Source organism: Grammomys surdaster, unplaced genomic scaffold, assembly GCF_004785775.1.
Source record: "Grammomys surdaster isolate TR1022 unplaced genomic scaffold, NIH_TR_1.0 193, whole genome shotgun sequence".
NCBI classification, from domain to species: Eukaryota; Metazoa; Chordata; class Mammalia; order Rodentia; family Muridae; genus Grammomys; species Grammomys surdaster.
In genome coordinates, this window is record NW_021604638.1 from 10,856,276 (window position 1) to 10,874,608 (window position 18,333).

The 18,333-nt window shown below is 50.9% G+C and overlaps 1 protein-coding gene across 2 annotated transcripts in view; it reads left to right on the top strand.

The window, feature by feature from the left end:
* The first annotated feature begins 470 nt into the window (after positions 1-470).
* Rims4 (regulating synaptic membrane exocytosis 4) overlaps positions 471-18,333 on the top strand; it is a 58,169-nt gene continuing 40,306 nt past the window's right edge. For both annotated transcript variants that reach the window (XM_028769752.1, XM_028769753.1), the window contains exon 1: positions 471-567. In XM_028769752.1, coding sequence (XP_028625585.1) covers positions 471-567 — 97 coding nt within the window. The remainder of the gene's footprint in view (positions 568-18,333) is intronic.

The following is an 18,333-nucleotide window of genomic DNA, read 5'->3' on the forward strand; positions in this document are numbered from 1 at the left end:
GCGCAGACAGCCTTGCGGCGGGCTCGTGCACCTGCCCGGTTGGCGGCGGCGGCGCAGCCCGCACCCTCGCGGCTCCCACGCCCCGCCCGCGGCGCCCCCTCCCCCGGGCCTCGGCGATTGGCTGCGACGCTCGGCTCCGGCCCGCCCCTCGCGGCTGGCAGGCTGGGGACGCCGCGGGCCAGAGCGCGCTGCGCCGTCGCCGCCGCCGCCACCACCGCCACCACCGCTACCGCCACCGCCGCCACCCCCGCTACCGCCGCCGCCACCTCCACCGCCACCGCCGCGAGCACCGCGCGTCTCCCGCTCCACGCGCCGCCAGTGTCCGGCTCTCTGCGCCCCGCCGCCCATCCGCGGAGCCCCGGGCCGCCGCCACCACGCCGCGCGCCGTACTCCGCGTCAAGAATGGGGCGGCCAAGCTGCCCAAGCCGCCCGCCGCCGCCGCGGCCGAGGCTCCTGGCGCGGGCGCGGGCATGGAGCGCTCGCAGAGCCGCCTCAGCCTGTCCGCCTCCTTCGAGGCGCTCGCCATCTACTTCCCGTGCATGAACTCCTTCGATGATGAGGACGCAGGTGAGCGCGCTGCGGTCCACCCACCCCAGGGGGGTTGTCTCCTGGTCCAGAACGCCAGGGACCCTCGGGGACCCGGAGCGCCCGGGAGAGGTGGCCACTGTCTCCGCTTGCACTCTTGGTCCCACTCCGATAGATACCCAGGGGCCCCTCCCACTCCTTCAAGACCCCCGGGGTCTAGGAGGAGCTCTGGTCCTGTCCCCCCTCCTGCGCCCCAGGGACCCCTTGAGCATCTGCACTCATCCTTCTTGCGCAAGTGGGCCCTTGGGTCGCCTGGACCCAGGTCTCCCTGTTTATGTGAACCTACAGGATTCCTCTGCGACCCCTTAGGGCCCTGACTTGTTTCTCAACTGGACTTGCCACCACCCAAGTCTGGTATATGCCCCCAGTCAGATCTTGGGGTTTAGGCCGCTTCACCCCTGGGCTTCCAACGTGTCCCTGGTCATTGGAAGTGGTGTATAGACCTGACCTCTCCGGGCCTTTGTCTTAGCTGCATTCAGAGGCCCCCTGCGCAAGACCCCCTTGTTCTAAGGCCAAAGCCTGGAGTGTCCCGATTTGTTCTCCATTCCCTTCCCCCACAGGCTGGAGCTCCAGACTCTAATCAGATTGGGGCCCCCGCACAGAACTGGCCTAGTGTCTGCTGGCCTTTCCTCTTTCCTCCCCAGGGAGATGTAAGGCAGTATAAGTGCTAACTACACCAGCGCACCCTTCAGTGCGTGCCCCTGACTTCAGGTAATCTTGTGCCTGGAGTGGCCTTTCTGGGTGGGCTGAACCCAGCTGCCAACCTGCAACTCAAACCTTCTGCTTCTAGGCCTGGAAAACATACATACATACATACATACATACATACATACATACACACACACCCCACAGTTTAGCTGGTAGCCACAGCCCAGAAGTGGAGAGGAAGCCAGCTCATGGATACTGGGACCAGGCAGAGGGTACAGAAGCAGTGAGTTTGGTTTGGGGTAGCAATCTAACAACAGGTGGGGGTATCTAGAAGGTTTGGGTGAGAGCTCCCACAGAGTGCCAAGATGGGGAGTTAGAATCAGGTTCTAGTCTGTATTCCCTCCCTATAAGCTGTGACCTTGGACAAGTCATGCCAATCCCAGCCTCAGTTTCTTCATCAGAAAATGCAGATAATGCTGCCTCCGATGCAAGATTCTGTGTGGTGGGAGGGTGGAGTGAAATGGTCTTTGAACTGATAATTTGAGAGTATTTGAAGTCAATGAAGGGCGGGCGGGGAAGAGGAGTGTGTGTGTGTGTGTGTGTGTGTGTGTGTGTGTGTCTATAAAGAACTAGTGGGTTCAATATTGATTAAAATACAGATTATCTCTTAAGAGGAAAAAAAATCATTTATGCACTACCCCAAAACGTTACACTTCAGGGAATTCAAGAGTTCAGGTTTCAACTCCCTGCCTGCTGGCGTTTTCTCTTTGGGTTCTGTTATGCGATGGACTGGTGGGTAATGGGCTGTCACTTACAGTGGGTAACAGGAAGACAGATGGGTCAAGGAAAGTTCCCCAGAGCCAGGTGGTGAGGGAATGGTACCAGCTGAGGCCAACACCTGATAGAATTTTCTACTGACCTGGAGGTAGGAGTTAGGGGTTAAGATGGTTGTTACCCATCATCCAGCCTGTGGATTCACCTCACAGAGGAGGAGCTCAGCTTCTCCCTAGTAGATCTGAGGAGTGTTGTATTGTTATTCTAGACCTGGTGAGGTGGAATTGGGGCGGGATCCCTGATGCAGTGGCCTCTACTGCAGCTAACTCAGAGAGAGGAAATCAGGCTGGCTGTAGAGATGGGGGCCGGGGTGGGGTGGGTCTTGGAGCATCTGTGGAGAGAGAGCAGGCTTGGTGGCAGGGCCCTCTTTCAAAGTTCCCCAGGCCACTTACTTGTGTCTCAAGAGACCAGCTGGTCAGGAGGGCAAGGAACACAGGGGTGTAGGAGCATCTGAGCCAGGCACTGTTTGCTTTTTCTCCAATGTCATGCTGCATGTTGCGGGTTGGATACCTTGACTCTTATTGTCAGACCTGCTAGTTTCAGTTGAGTCCAAGACAACTTCATTGATACTATTAACAGGATTTCCTAAACATCAGTCTGATTTCTGTTTCTAAGCAAGTTTCTTCAGATTCTTGTGTTTCACTTGTAAGAGACCTAGAGATCACTTTCTTCAGCCCTCCTACGTCCCAAATCCATGGGGTGGGGATTGTGTATCTGTGGATGTGTGTATAAAATGACTGGAGCCCTTGGTGTATGGTGTGTATTTGTCTATGTGTGTGTATGTGTAAGCCAAGGTCATCTGGTGTCTCCTGCACAAAGCTGAGAGCAGAATCAGGATTTGGACTCCCTTCAGGACACCAGTGGCTTCTCTTGCTGGAGGAGGATTTTTAAAAAGCCAGATCTCAGTGAGCAGAAAATGGTTCCCAGGTGAGGAGGCCTTGGGGAGCATTTGGCAGCCCAGGGCTCTGTTTGGACATCTCAGGCTCCCTCTCTTCTTATCCCTGTGGCTCCCTGGAGCTTGGGAGGTACAGGGAGAAAGGCTACTTCCATACCCAGAAGAATGATGAAGAGCTGGTAGAAGTTGGCAGTAAGGACCATTGACTGGATCTTTCATTTCTCTTGGTCATCTCATTCATTTTCTCCTAAAAGAAACCTTTTGGGTTTATTTCCTTTAAAACAGCAATGAGCTGAAGTAATTTCTAAAGGCAGCAAAATAGGGTCTAGGGTCTTGTGGAGGGATTGGGCTAGCCTGAGGTAGTCAGCACAGACTTGGCTCCTCTGGCCTCCTCCCCTCTCCTGCCGGCCCCTTCTTCACTCTGTCCTTGGCGGCTCCATTTCTGAAGTGCATTCCTGACAGGCTTCAGGCTCACACGAGAGCCTTCCCTTTAGTTGCTGCTTCCAGCTCGTATCCACACATCTCTCTCCATCCATTGGCTTAGGCCAGAGCCATCTTCAAGGCTCTCCTGCTGTCTCCAGCTAGCTTCCTGAGTCATAGGCTGAGGAGGAGACTTCTCGTTATCTTTAAATGGGGCAGAGCAGATCTCTGCTTTGGACTTAGGAGTGTCAGGCAGTGGGGTAGGAAGAAGAGGCTGCCTTCTCTTCCTCTGTCTTTCTAGGGTCCTGGAGCCCTAGGAAAGGATCACTGCAGGTTGCTACAATGCCTGTCAGGAGGAATCTTCCCTCAGATGTTCTGGATACCTCTCAGCTGTTGCTAGTGCTTTGCCTTGTTCCCAAGGACGCTGGGGCTTTAGAGAGACAGGCACTCAGGGACACTTGGATATTTGTGGCCATGTCTTCGTTGCTCAGCCTTACTGGCCATGGGTTTGCAGCTGGGGGGAGGGGCCAGACACGTGACCCTGTTTTCCTCACCTATAGGAGGAGGAAACATAACAGTGCTCCCAGTAGACTCCATTGGGTCAATGCTTTAAACGTTATTACCACGCACTGCATGTCTTTGTAGGTATTTAAAAATGCATTATTTTATTCTTTCCTCATAACATTCGCCATAAAATTAATATCCTGTATAACATTCTCATTTTCAGATAAGAAAACTGAGGTTTAGGCAGAGTAATTCCTTCAAGGTCGCTTAACCTGGAAGTGAGGGAGTTAGGGTTTAAATTCGGACAGATCGAGTCAAGCACACTTGCCTTTAATTATGATGCTTGCTATGCAAAGTCTTAGCACGGTACATAGCTAGTTATACATACTAGTTCATATGTGCTCAATACATGCTAGTTCCGGTCTGTCTTATTAACAAGTGAGAGTTGTCTCTGAGCATGGCCATAAAGAAGACTCCTGTGCATTTGGGCAAAGAAAATCCCTGGTTCTCAGGATGTTAACTGCCGTCATTTTAATAGGCTAATTTTATTGTGTGGTAGTTTATAGAGGTAGAGCTGGGCCCTCTTTCTTTGAAGTGCTTAAAAGGTGGGTATTTCAGGGAATTAAAGGTTGGGAAGCTGTCTTGCTTCCTCTTCTTTTTAATCAGTTTATTTGTAACACATCAACAGGCCAGTTCTCTGGGTGTACATGGGGAGCAGGGGCGTATCCCCTTTCTAGTAGATACCAAAAGCATTTGTTACATCAGGGTCTGGACCTTAGGCGAGTGTTCCTGAGCCTGGCCAAGTGATTTGGCGGCTAGTTCTACCCCTCCCGCCCTGGAGAAGGGCGGAGAAGCTGGAGCAACCGGCTCTGATTTGCCCATAGGATGGATGCTTCGATCCAGCTCAGGGAGGAAGTTACCATGGCAACACCAGCCAGCTACCAGTCCCTTTCCTAGCAGTTTAGGCCACATCTCTGGGCTGGAAAGCTCTTCATGGCACCTCCCTCTTCCGCTCAGACCAAATCTTCTTGAGGGGAGCATGGTGGGTGGGATCCGCAACTGGTACCACAGCCCTCATCCCCACCCCCGGTTTTGAACAGAGGGGAAATGGAGGTGGTTGTTTGAGCTACTTTAAGGATGTGAAGCGACCCATTTCCTGCCAGACTGATCTTGGCAGGGGGAATCAGGGTTTCAGTTCCTGCCAGCACCCCCCAGGCACCTGGAATGACCACACTGAAATCTCACCCTCCCTCCTAAATTTGCAGGATTTGGCCGAGTTTTCTTTCCCAGGCCAAGTACTAACTTTTGTCCTTGAAATTTGACCTGAGCTTCATTTGGGGAACAAAATGTCCTGCTGCCCCACTCCTTCCCCCAGAAATTGTAGGAACAGAGTGAGTCCTTCAGCTCCAGAAATGGGGTGGGGGGGCTGGGCTGTGTGCATGATGCAGGGAGGCCCTGGTATATCATATCTTCATTTTGGGTCTACATTAAAGCAGGAGTCTAGGCTCTAGAGCCTCCTCGCTCTCCCTCACCTCAGGGGAGGCCACTTCCTGTGCCCTTGTCTTCTCTGCTGTCTATTACCCTCACACACCCTCCCATCTCCAACGTTAACCACTTAGAATTCTAATCTCCTTTGCTTTTAAGAAAGGGCCTCACAAAGTAGCCCTAGCTGGCCAGGCATTCGCTGTGTAGCCCAGGGTTTCCTCAAACACATGGTCCTCCTGCCTCAGCTTCCTGAGCTTGGATTACAGGTCTGCACCACCACACCCTGCTTCATAATCTTCTGTGAATTTGAGACTGGGAAGAATTCTAGATTTGGAAAACTGAAGCCTCATAGTGTCTCAAGCCAAGTTGCGTCTCTAGGTCAAGTTGAACTGCAAGGTGAACATGTAGATTAAGGCACTTGAATCTAATCATGCTAAAGGAATCATCTCAGGAGAGCCAGGTGCAGGAACACACACACACACACACACACACACACATACACACAGACACACACACGAACAACTGCACACACATATCATTCTGCAAGTCTGAGGCTGCTGCTAGGGTCTTCTCCGATCCCCAAAGCCCTTTCCTATAGTACTCTCCTTGGGGACTTTGCCTTCTCCTCCCCACAGCTCCAGCGTCCTTGGTTTTCGTGTACCGAGCTTCCCTTGGCTCTGCCGGGTGGGGAGGGGAAGGAAAGGGCCGTCTATCGTGGTTCCTTTTAGGGAATGAGGTTCTTCCGGAGGCTGAGTTGGGGGCAGTTGGACTATGGAGGAGAGAGGAACAGGAAGGCAGCTACCCTCTGCCCCTCTTCCCCACCCCACCCCCACTCCCAGCTGTTCTTCCCTGTCTCCAGCCTTTTATCCAACAACCACCATCTCTGGAAAAAAAAAAAAACTACTGGAAAAGAGCCCCACCGGTTCCCAGGGGCTGTACCATTTGCTGTCTTTTTGTATAAAGCTTGAATCTGACTCCATGCCCTGTGGCCTCAAGCAAATCCCTTCACCTTCCTAGGTTTGGGGGAAGGATAATGATCTTAGTCAGAGCATCTCTCAGGGAAATTAAAAAATGAAATGACTAAAGGGCTTCGTCAGAGTTCTATAGCCACAGAGGTGCTGGCTGCTGCTACACGTATGCCCATTTTACAGATGCCGAATCCTACTCAGCTGGAGCCATCTGTGGGTAGTGATCCTAGCCCGACCATACATCCCCAGAAGCTACCTTTTAGTACTGGAGACGAATTCCTTCTGTGTAGGAAGGGGCTGTGACAACAGCAAATGACAAAGGCCAGGGTGCAAGTGTCTATGTGGCTTATATAAACACCCCAGGGACTGGCAGGCTGCTCCAGGCCACCATTCCTGGATGGTCCCCATCAGTTGGCCAGCAGCGCTGTGGCTGTGCTGACCTCCTTGAAGGATCCAGTTGTCTGCCCTGGCCCTGAGGGCCCAGCCATCACCTGCCTCTGCAGAATGATGTAGGCCAGGACTGGATTATATTTAACGCTGTGCTATTTCTACTTGACAGCTCTGGAGCACCACTCCCCTCCTCCTTCCTCCCCCCTCCCCTTCTGATTCACTTGGAAACTGACGAGGCTGATGTCAGCGCCTTATTCTTAGACCCCGTAATTGTAGCCGCGTTGAGCAGTGCGCACTTCATTAACAGTTTCTGAGGTGGGGGAGTGAGAGGGCTGGGTGGCTGGGCAGCGACACAGGTGGAGGTGGGGACAGGGTAGCCACTGCCCGGACCCTGGCTAGCTGCCTGCTTTGGATGGACCAAGCTGGGTGGGTTCCAGATCTGGCTTTCTAAGACAAGATGTCCTGGGAGGGCCATTGGAGTGTAGTGTTGCCTCCATTTTCCTCAGGAGGCAAAAAGGGAAACTGAGGCTCAGAGGGGCAGGATGGCTGGCCAAGGTCGTATGGTCCAGAATTTTGGCTCTCGAGTCTAGATCTTCTTTTCTGGCATTTATTCATTAAGTTATTCAGTGCCAAACTCCATTCTAGGTGCTGGAGATACACTGGGGAACAGGTCAGACTTTGTTTCTGCTCTCATGGTGCTGTGTCCTGGTCTGAGGCATATAGACAGTAAATATGTAATCGATTAAAAAATATATATTTTCAGATTGTGTCAAGTGTCGAGAGAGGAGATGGCATCAAGTAGCCAGGGAAAGCTGAAGCAGGGGCAGTAGAGTTGAAGCTGAAATGACAAAGAGCCCAGCCATGGGGAGACAGGAGGTTCTTCCACGTGTTCCAGGGTAAAGGTCCTGAGGTCAGTGGGGCTTTGGGGAACAGAAGTAGGTTGGTTTGAGTGAGGAGTCATATCATCACAGCCTGGTCAGGAGTGACTGGTCTGGTTGGGGAACTGGGGTCCAGAGTGGGGAAGGAAAGGCCCCCATGTGAGTAGAGGCACCATGAAGACTAAGAACTCATCCTTATCCCTATCTTTGGAAACGGGTGGCCGTGGCTGAGTACACAGCATGGAGGTTTTGATGCTGAAGCTGGAAGATACTGTGAAGTCGGGCCAGGCTCTTTCCTGCTCACCCTGCTTGCTCTCTTCCAGAGAGCGACGTGTGGGGTCTGCAGAAGCTTGCTTCCGCCCTACTTCTAACTTGCACTGAGCTTGGGAGACTCTGGGGCAAGCTACTTTGCCTTTCTGCACTTAGCTTCCTCCTCTGTAAAATGGGCCATGACCATAGACCACACCTCAAAGATTGCCTTGAGGGACAAATTATGTAATTTATGTCTCCAGAGCTGGATGTGCAGGGTTGTGGCCTCAGTGACTGGGGTCAAAGAGATTGTGTGTCTAATACCCAGTTTACAGTACGTTGTAGCCAGTGGTGGCTGCTATGGCTGTCCCATCTATTTGAGCAGTGAGCCCCAGCATTTCATAGGTCTGTTCACAGGCAGACTATATACACACACCCTGATTCTGGGACACACCAGTTCTCTCCCTACTCTCTCCCTCTTCCTCTCCCTTGCTGTCTGTCTCTGCCCCTCCTCCTCCATGTATGTATCTTTCTGAAGTTTCATGTGTACATGTGCGTGAGTGTGTAGAGGACAGAGGTCACGCCCCGGTGTCATTACTCAGGCTCAGTCAACCTTATTTTTTGAGACAGGGTCTCTCAGTGACTTGGAACTCACCAAGTATGCTAGGTTAGCCAGCCACTGGACTGCCTGCCTCCACTTTCCCAGCCCTGAGATTATAAACATGCCTTCCATATGTGGCTTTTAAATGTAGGTTCGGGGAACAAACTTAGGTTCTCATACTTTTGTAGCAAGGACTTTAGCAACTGAGTCATCCCCTCAGTTCAGATGAAAGTCCCTTAAATGCACCTCTCGTGTCTCAGGCTTCAGTGCTGTCTGTTGTCTGTAGACACTCTGGTTTCTTCATGGTCTCTGATCCAGAAAAACCTCAGCTGTGTGAGGCTTACAGTGAGCTCCTGGCATCCTCTGAGAAGCCATGTGAATAAGTAATGAATAGGCCAATGTGTCGTAGAAGATGCAACAAACCAAGGGCTGGACACAGGCCACCTTGGGATCTCAGAAGCTCCAGGTCCAATGTCTTTTACCGGACAGAACAGAGCACTGTCCTCTCCTGCATTGATGAAAAGTAGGCAGGGCCATGTGTGCAAGGCCTCGACTAGGAAGAAGTAAGTCAGAGGGATCATGGATGTAGAAAGCATACTGCTGGAAAGAGCTGCCAATGGACGGGCTGAGTCAGTTTATTGAGATGCTTCTGAGACAGGCTGGCTAGTTTCTAGGGAAGGTTTAGCAGGAGGTGGACCTTGTAGAGTAATAAATTTCTTATCTGGCCCAAAGAAAACTCAAAATAAGAAGACAAGGCAAGGTGCCTAGAGCTAATTTGCTGGTGGGGTGTGACCTAAGTGGATGGGGGTGCACTCTTGGTGGGATGGCTTGGGCTAGCAGTGACCTGGGTGTACCCTGCTGCTGTGAGTCCATTGTAGCGAACTGGTCTGGGCCTCAGCTTTGTGTGTTACAAAAATACAGCACAAAATAGAGCTCCTGTGAGAATGTGAGGCTGTCTGTGCCTCACGTGGAGAACTGGGAGCTGCTGCCTTTCCTGTCATTGTAGACTCCCTGGAATGAGGTGACAGGCTTGCATGGCCACAGGCTGGGGCCGGGGTGCCTGGGCCTGGAGTCTTGGAGGCTGCCTTAGGGGTCAGAGAGGAAAAGTCTGCATGGCAGTGAATATGAGTCTTGGTGTCTCCTCTGGTCTCGTGTGTGCATGCGTGCATGCGTGCGTGTGTTCACGTGGATGCATGTGCATGTGCACATGTATGCATATTGCTCTGGAAGCCAGAGGACAACCTCGGTTATTATTCTCTGGGAACCAGCCATCTTTTTAAGCCAGAGCCTCTCTGTAGCCTGGAGCTTTACAGTTACTCTAGACTGTCCGGCCAGTGAGCCTCAGAGACCTACCGATCTCTACCTCCCAGTACTGGGGAGGTACAGGGATTCCAAGGGTTTACCATCACACCCACGACTTTATGGGTGTTTAGGGGTTAGACTCAGGTCTTTAGACAGCAGTTGGTTTACTGAGCCATCTCCCAAGGTGCCCCCAAGACTCAGTGTCCCTGTCTTCCAGACAAGAGTATGTTGGGTTTGGTTCAGATGCAGGCGGAGCCTTCTAGGAAAAAAAAAAAAAGTCCTCACTTCCCACTTCACTTCACGACTACCCTAAGTCCCTTCATTCAGAGGTCCTCTTTAGCTGATCTTTGGTGGATGGGTCACTGAATAATTTTAAAAATAAGCACTCAGAAAGCAGAGGGGGGAATCTCTGAGTTCAAGGTCAGCTTGGTCTACAGAACAAATTCCAGGATAACCAGGATTACACAGTGAAACCCTGTCTCAAAGAAATTTGTTTTTGAAATAAGGATTTTGGATATTAGTGTATGCATATGCAGAATCTAGAATTTATTGTATAAAGATCCCCCGAGAAGTGTCCTGGACACCCCATCATCGAATCTTCCTGCTGACTTCCAGATATGAGCTCTGGTCCCAGACTTCACAAATGGGTCTGTTGCTCTTGTGATAAAAACATCTGTGTTGGAAAGAGTGGAATAGCCCCAAAGGACATCAGAGAAACTGTCCACCCACCTCCTGCTGCTGCTGCATAGGCCCACTCCCATGGCTGCCATGACAGTCTGCTTTATTTTTTCTTCAGAGACAGAGTTTCTCAGTGTAGCTTTGGTTGTCCTGGAATTAGCTGTGTAGATCAGGCTGGCCTTGAACCTGAGTTCAAGAGCTACACCTGCTGCCTCTGCCTGCCAAGTCCTGGGGTTGAAGGCATGTGCCACCGCCGCCTAGGTCACCATGGTAGTCTTTAAGGTTTCCAGTGTTCCCTTACTCTGTTATCAAAATGATGTAAAGTGCTTAAGGTGCTGTCTGTTTCTGAGTCTTCTGTGAGGGCTGTATGGGTGGTCCTGGGTGGCTAGAAGGACACAGGTATGAGTCAGACTTCACAATCAAAAGGTGTGGGTTTGAATCCTGCCTCTGCCTTGTGTTGATTGAGTGTCCATGGGCAAGTTCCATAACCACTCTGAGCCATCTGTAAGATGGGTTTATCAGAGTCCCTTTCCACCACAAATGTGTCATGAGGATTAAATGAATCAATTTGTCAATTGCTTTATAAAGAGCCTGGCACACACACCAAAAGTAAAGCATGCCAGCGCTTAATATTACAGCGTTTTTTTTTTGTTTGTTTGTTTGTTTTGGTTTTCTCGAGACAGGGTTTCTCTGTGTAGCCCTAGCTGTCCTGGAACTCACTCTGTAGACCAGGCTGGCCTCGAACTCAGAAATCCACCTGCCTCTGCCTCCCAAGTGCTGGGATTAAAGGAGTGCGCCACCACTGCCTGGCATATTATAGCGTTTTTAAGCCCTGAGATTGACTGGCTATCTTGAAGACCAGAGAGGCACTTTCATTTGTCCAAAGCCTCACAGCAGGCAGCCAAGAAAGCCAGAGAAAGCACCAGCGTTCCCACACTCGTGACTCAGAGCCTTCTCTGACCCCAGATGTGCCATGTGCTATGATGGATGAATCCCGCTGGCCCTGAGGCTTCAAGGCTGTACCATACATCTCCAGCACTCACTGTCCCTGGAAAATGCCACTTGCAGTCACCCTGGGCCCGGGTGGGAGGATGTGTCACTAATTGGGACCTGCCATGAAAATTAATTAGTTTCTCAGCACATGTCTTGAGAAACATCTTTCATGTGACTGGGCCCAAGACCATGCTGGACCAGGAGTCTCTGGGGGCCCATCCAGCCCAGGCTAGGCCACCCTCAACCCCCCTGGCCCCAGAAAGCTGTATATCAGTGTTGGAAACGGGGGGACCTTCAAACTGGGTGATGAACTGGGAGTCTCTTGCAACGTAGATGCTGCTCAGGGTTCTGGAGGTTTGAGGTAGAAGGCAGTGTGAAGGTCACACAAACTCAACATGGAGCTGCACAAGCTCTCTCTTCTACTTCATGACTTAGCCTGAGCTTTAGGTTTGTCCAGCAGTAGGAGTAGAAACAATGGAGAGGGATTTGGGTGGTCAAGGAACACAGGAGCCACCGTGGATATTCAGCGGCTTGTGCTGTGAGTGGTACCATCGTAAACCAGCCTTCTGATCTCCCGTGTCAATAGTCCTCTAGCTGTGGAGAAGGCCAAGGCCTTCCAGGGCCAGGCAGCTCTCACCAGCCAAAAGTGTGTCTTCAAAGATAGAACAGCTACTTGGCGGGAGGAGGGTCCTCCTTGGTAAAAGGGTCTGTTGAGGGCACTGGCATTTGCTGTCAGGGAACCTCTGACTAGAGTAGGGAGGACAGGGGAGCCCAGCTCTGTGCTGCACCATGCCTTGGCAGTGGCATGCCCCGGTCCGTAGTTCCGTGAAGTGGGCCTGATTATTTCAAGAGGCCTATGCATGAGATGCATCTCTGGTTTGACCCTGTTTTAGCCAGGGTCATTCACTTCATGAAAACCAGGGCAAGACTCATTGTCTAAGCCTGAACCCAGCTTTGTGGTTACTCCTGCATTCTTCGTGGCATTTCTAATTCTTCTGGAACATATGTGTGTACCTGGGGCTTCTCAGGGCTTCTTTCCCAGTGGCACCTTGAAGGACATCTGCCTTGATTACCACTTTGTGTCTTCCAGATAGAGTCCTCTATGATGACTTTTTCCCCCTTCCCTTCTCCCTCTCGGGAAGACACCCCATAAGAGGGCATCAGATCTCATTACGGATGGTTGTGAACTACCATGTGGTTGCTGGGATTTGAACTCATGACCTCCAGAAGAACAGTCAGTGCTCTTAACTGCTGAGCCATCTCACCAGACCCTGATGAAAGGATTTTAATCCATTCCATATCCCAGAACCCCACGGAGTGTTGGCCCAATTTGGAGTGGTGGGCAGGGGCTGGTTTGTCACAGGGTGATCTGATTTGAGATCTCATTTCTGCCAGTTTGCTGGTTGCATGACTCTGGGGCATACCACTCTCCTCTTCAACCTTGGTTTCCATGTGTGGCTGTCAAGTGGCGGAGACCCTGTGAGTTCAAGATGCCACATGAGCCCAGAACTTGGCTCTAGTTGGCCAATGGTAGAGTAGCAGAGAAACTCTGATGGTCCCCAGGCTTGTGGAAGAAACAATGTATGCACAGGGAATGGTCTCTGTTTACAGGTCCTCTGCAGAAGGGGGACAACAGCATCACCCTGCTGTCCATGTTTGGGTTTCCTCACGTGTAAACTCTGAGATTGGGATTGAACTTTAAGCAGCAGAGATGCCTCTTGAAGCTGCTGAGTTTTTCCCTGAAAGTCTAATAGTGATTGTGTATTGTTCATATAGTTTATAAAAGTGGCCAGATGCTCAAGAGAGAGGTGAGGAAGGGAAGCAGGAAGGTATCCAGGACACTGCACATCTTTAGGCTGGGGACCTCTGAGTGAGGGACACTGGAAGTGAGCCTTCCTGGAGACTTTGGGGAGACTGGCTCGTGTATGACTGCTCTGAGAGAGCCCAGACAGCATATATTTTGGTCTTTGTGGGTCCTGGATCTCTGTCACAACTTTTCGGCCTCACAGACTGTATGTATGTAAATGAACAGAGACTAGATCCTAAAAAAACCTTTATTGACAAGTGAACTTTGTCTAATGGCTACAGCTTGAGAACCCCTAGGATTGTAAACACACTTGAATTTGTAGGATAGAAATACACTTGAATTATCTACCCAGAACAAAGGAGCTGGATTGTTTATGTGTCAGCTTCCGTAGTAATGACAGAGAGCTGGGGTGGGCACCCAGAGTGGATATAGCCATCATTTCTAGCAGAATGAGGTTGCAGGGACGACAACTTTCTTCATAGGCAAAGAAATGCAGGTGCTGCTAAGAGAGGTTGTGAATTGGGGGATTGGCAACAGCTCACTGTAGCTTGGAGTGTGGCTTGCTTGACCACTAGAAGAGAAGCCACTGGAGAGAAGGCTGAAGGATGGAGACAGGACAGGGCCAGATTACTTGACTGGACATTTCTGCCTTTAGCAAGCATTTGATGCCTCCTGGCTCAACATGGCTTCTCTGTACCTGATGCTGTTCTATTGCTTGCCACACTCTGGATGGACATGTTAAGTAAGTGCTTTGCCAATGAGCTCTATTCCAGCCCTTACTGATGCTCTCCCTCTAGCTTTGTACATCTGCCCCTTGTAGGGCTGTCCTTCTCTGGGCTGCCTCTCCCTCCTCTGGGAAGCACTGCTGGAATCCTCCACTTGTCCCGTGAGTTCCCATGATCCCTTGCTTTTTACTTTCTCCTGGGACTTGTGTGAACCTGTGTCCCACCCGGGGGCACTGGTTTAGGACAGGCCGTTCCTAGCCTCTCTTCTTTCCCAGCTCTTCATTCGTCCCTTTCTCCCTTGGTTGCTGTTGCCCGGCCCTGTTCTAGGGACCCAAGACAAGCTTCCTCTCGCTGTCTTCATGGAGTTCTTAGTCAGGGACATGGGGTGGGGAAGGTTGTTATTGGATAACCCAAAGGAACAACAGATAGTTCCGTCACCCCCGTGGTAAGCACCCTATAAGGCAGCATGCCAGGAAAGGCCATGGTAAGGGACCTGGCCCCAGGAAGGGCAGAGGGGAGAGCTAACTGATGGGAGGGAGGGATGAGTACAGTAGACCTTGTGCAGGAGGCAGAGGGTGAGAGTGGGCAGGAAGCCACTGTGCCAAGCTCTGGTAGACAGCCATGGAGATACAAGTGGAGCCCTGGATTCTCATAGTCCGTGAGGTTATCCTGCCCATCCCACTCCGTCTCTGTCCCTCTGTCTCTCCCAGGTGCTCACACACACATAGAAATAAGTAACTTGAGGTCGGTCCATGATAGAATTATGGTAGATTTTGCTCATCAGTTTGTGTCTTTCAAACGTTTTCCAATACATGGGGCATGGTAAAACCTAGGGCTTCAGGACTCAAGAGTCAGGAGACAGGCTCCCACTGGCAACTGACAATATTAACTATTTGCAAAAGAGCCATTCAGGATCACACAGCAGGGCCTAGAGGCAGAACCCCTGTCCATTGCCTGGCTCTGGCTTTGTTGCCATTAGGTTAGGGGTTAGGAGAGAGGGGCCCTCACCCAGTGCCTGAGACATGGTACTCAAGAAATATTAGTTCTTGCTGTTGTCAGTAGCTGTCAAGGGCTCTAAGGTAGGAAAGGACTTGGCCTTTTTGAAAGCCCAAATTAAGGACTGTGTGGTTGATGGGGTAGCTTTGGATCGTACTTCACTGTTAAATCTTGTACCCTAACTGATAGGCAGTTGGAGCCTGTTGACTTTAGCGGGTATGGGATCTGACACTCAGACTTGGGGTCTGCACATCTTCAAAGACCTCTTTGGCTTCATGGGGAGGAATGGAGACAGAGGTCAGGGTAGGCCTCCTTTGCACACAGTGGTTCTCCTCATATATACCTCTCGATCCCAGCGTGGGCCCTCGGCCAGGCCTGTGATGGGCCGATGTCCAGGCTGCTGCGTGGGGCAGAGCACCAGAGAAAAGTCAGGAGTGTGTCACCAGGCTGATCTGGTGATATTCAGAGGCAGGGAAGTGCCGGCTGGAAGGCAGAAACAAATTACTCTCGCAGAGCCGAGGCCGGGCCAGTTCCTGCCGTGTTACATTATTAAATTTGTAATCTTCGTTCTAATGCTTTCCAGCAGTGAATAAGAACCAAATTTAAAACGCCGGCTTTACATCTCTGGAACGGGGTTCTTTGTCAAGAGCTCTTGAAACCCATAATTTCTCTCCAGAGGTGACTGTCTAAGTCTTTTTTTTAAAAAATAAAAATTAAAATAATAAAAAAAATTAAAAAGAACTTTTCTTTCATTAAAGGTTGAGGCTGGTGGGGTTGACCCCAGCTGTATGTCTCCAGTCCCCGAGAAGGCTCAAAATCAGGCCAGACCTGCAGATCCCCAGGAGTTGTCAAATCTCTAGATTTGTAAAAGACTTTGGTAAAAATTGAGCCACAGTGTCAAAGAGATCAGCCACCATTCCAGTGACCTGCAGGTGGCTGCTGGCTTCCTCACTGCTGCCTTGGTCCCCATTTTTCACGGTTGCCCCTGTCTGCTCCTCCATCAAAGCCCTACCCTACCTCACACTTAGGTATGAGGAACCTGGACGGGAATATGCCATTTGTCCCGCTCATGACAGGTCAAGTCTCAGGTCTGGGGACCCCAGAATTCCCTACTCAAACGGCCGTGAGCCAGTGGGTATAACCAGAGCCCTTCCCTGTGTTTGTCTGACTGAGGGGCTTGAATGAGTTAGCTAGGCAATGGGCACCATGTGGGTAGGGTTAATTATCACTGCCTCCCAGCAAACGGGAGCACCTCCTGAGCTACAAATAACGTTGTTAAACTTGTCAGTTGCGGGTGGCCTTGAACCTTTGTGCAGGTGTGGACAGCACACAGGTGTGCAGTGGGGGCTGGGCGTGGAGACCAGGGGCGGGGCTATGGCTAACATCCCTCACCCTCCTCACTTGGTGGTCAGCATCGGGACTCTGGGGATTCTAAATTTGAACCTCCCCGCCCCCGGCCTTCAAGGTCATTATGTCATTATGAAGATGTATTTCTCAGAATAGAAGGAGGGGACATATTTTATTTAATAGCCCTGATTTATAACTGTTAAATATTTAGAATAAGTATGAGAGCCTCGTTTGTATTCCTGCCAGAGCCCTACATATTGGAGCCTTTACATCATCTTTGGAACTAAGTGAGATAGTGTCTTGGCCCTTCCAGCTTCTTGGTCCACACCATGGGCTCAGGTGCAGGAACCTGGCTTAGATCAGAAAAAGTATGTCTTCCCACACCCTGAGATTCCTTCTCCAGGAGGGTGAGTTGGAGAACGACGACACTCCCCCCACCTCCCCCCACCCTCCAGTGTCCAGTATCAACAGGATACGTTCAGTGGGCAACAGCTGCTCCTCTGCTGCCGGCACCCTCACCTAGGCACCTTTGTTCAGGGCACAGCTGGCCAGAGAGTTCCCAGCACCCCTCAGATCAGAGCCAGGGAAGAGCCCAAATCAGGACTCAAAGGGAAAGTGCTGAGATTCTGGGATTCTGAGCTGTTCCCATTGTTGATGTCATCCTTGTCCAAACAGGAGGTGTGTGCCCCGTCTACCAGGTCCACCAAGCACTTCACCTCCGTTATCCGATTGAGGTATCAGATGGGGAGGGGAGTACAGTGTCACAGCTATTGCTCAGATGGAGAAACTGAGGAACAGAAAGGACAGGTTCCAATTTGGCCCAGGATTGTTTGGTGGTAATTTCAAATCCAGATCTTCCTGGTCCTGGAGTCCCTCAGTCTAACCACTGTCCCATACCACCCTTCATTTAAAAAAAAGCCTTTGTTTTTTACATTTATTAGCTGACCCCGTGTGTAGGAGCAGGGCGTGGCACAGTGTGCCCATGAATGTCAGAGGACAGCTTACAGGAGTTGGCTCTCTCTTTCCATCATGTGGGTTCTATGGTTCCCACCCAGGTCACCTTTCATTGATGGAGTCGGCAAATAGTCACGGGCACTATTTCCTGCGTGCTGCATCCTGAGGGGATGTTGTTGTGGAGCTAGGACCTTTCTGTACCTAGGGCAAAGACAACAGCCAGGCGCTAGATGACACTCTGGTGAGCTTAGGATGCTGAGAACTTCTGTAGTTCATAAGATGCTGCTTACTTTCAGGGTGCCAGGCCACAGGATGAGCGTTCTGGGAACAAAGCCGATATATTGTTTATGTCTCCTGAGAGCAGTAGAAAGTGGATACAGGGAAAGAGGGGTGGGGCAGGTGGGTTGGAAAAGGCCCTGGAGTTTTTCCCAGTAACACCCTTCTTGGAGATCAGAATTACATTGTTAGCTTTGGACTTAACCTCCGCCTTCACCATCCTGAAAGCCAGAGAGTGTGGATGGAGAGAAGAGGCAGTCACATACACATTTCCCACAGGTTGGGTTGGATCTTGGCTCTGAGCACCCTGGGCTGTGATCCTGTCCTAGCATAGGGGACCTTTCATTCTTGGGAAAGCAGAGTTGCCATTTATCATTTTAACTCTGTGTGTGTCTCTGTGTGTGTGTGTGTGTGTGTGTGTGTGTGTATGAGTGTGTGTGAGAGTATGTGTGTATGAATGTGTAAGTATAGTTGTGTATGTGATAGTGCATGTGTGTGAGTGTGTATGTGTGAGTGTGTGTGTGTATGTGTGTGTGTGTGTGAGTGTGTGTGAGTGTATGTGTTTATGAATGTGTAAGTATAGTTGTGTATGTGATAGTGCATGTGTGTGAGTGTGTATGTGCGAGTGTGTGTGTGTGTGTGTGTGTGTATAGTAGTAGTAATAGTAGTGCCAGACCCTGCTTATGAACATAGAGGCCAGAGTTGCTGTCAGATGTCTTCTTCATTTTTTTCCTCCAGACCTGTTTTTTGAGGCAGGTTCTCTACACGGACCTAGCCCTCACTGACTTGACTAGACAC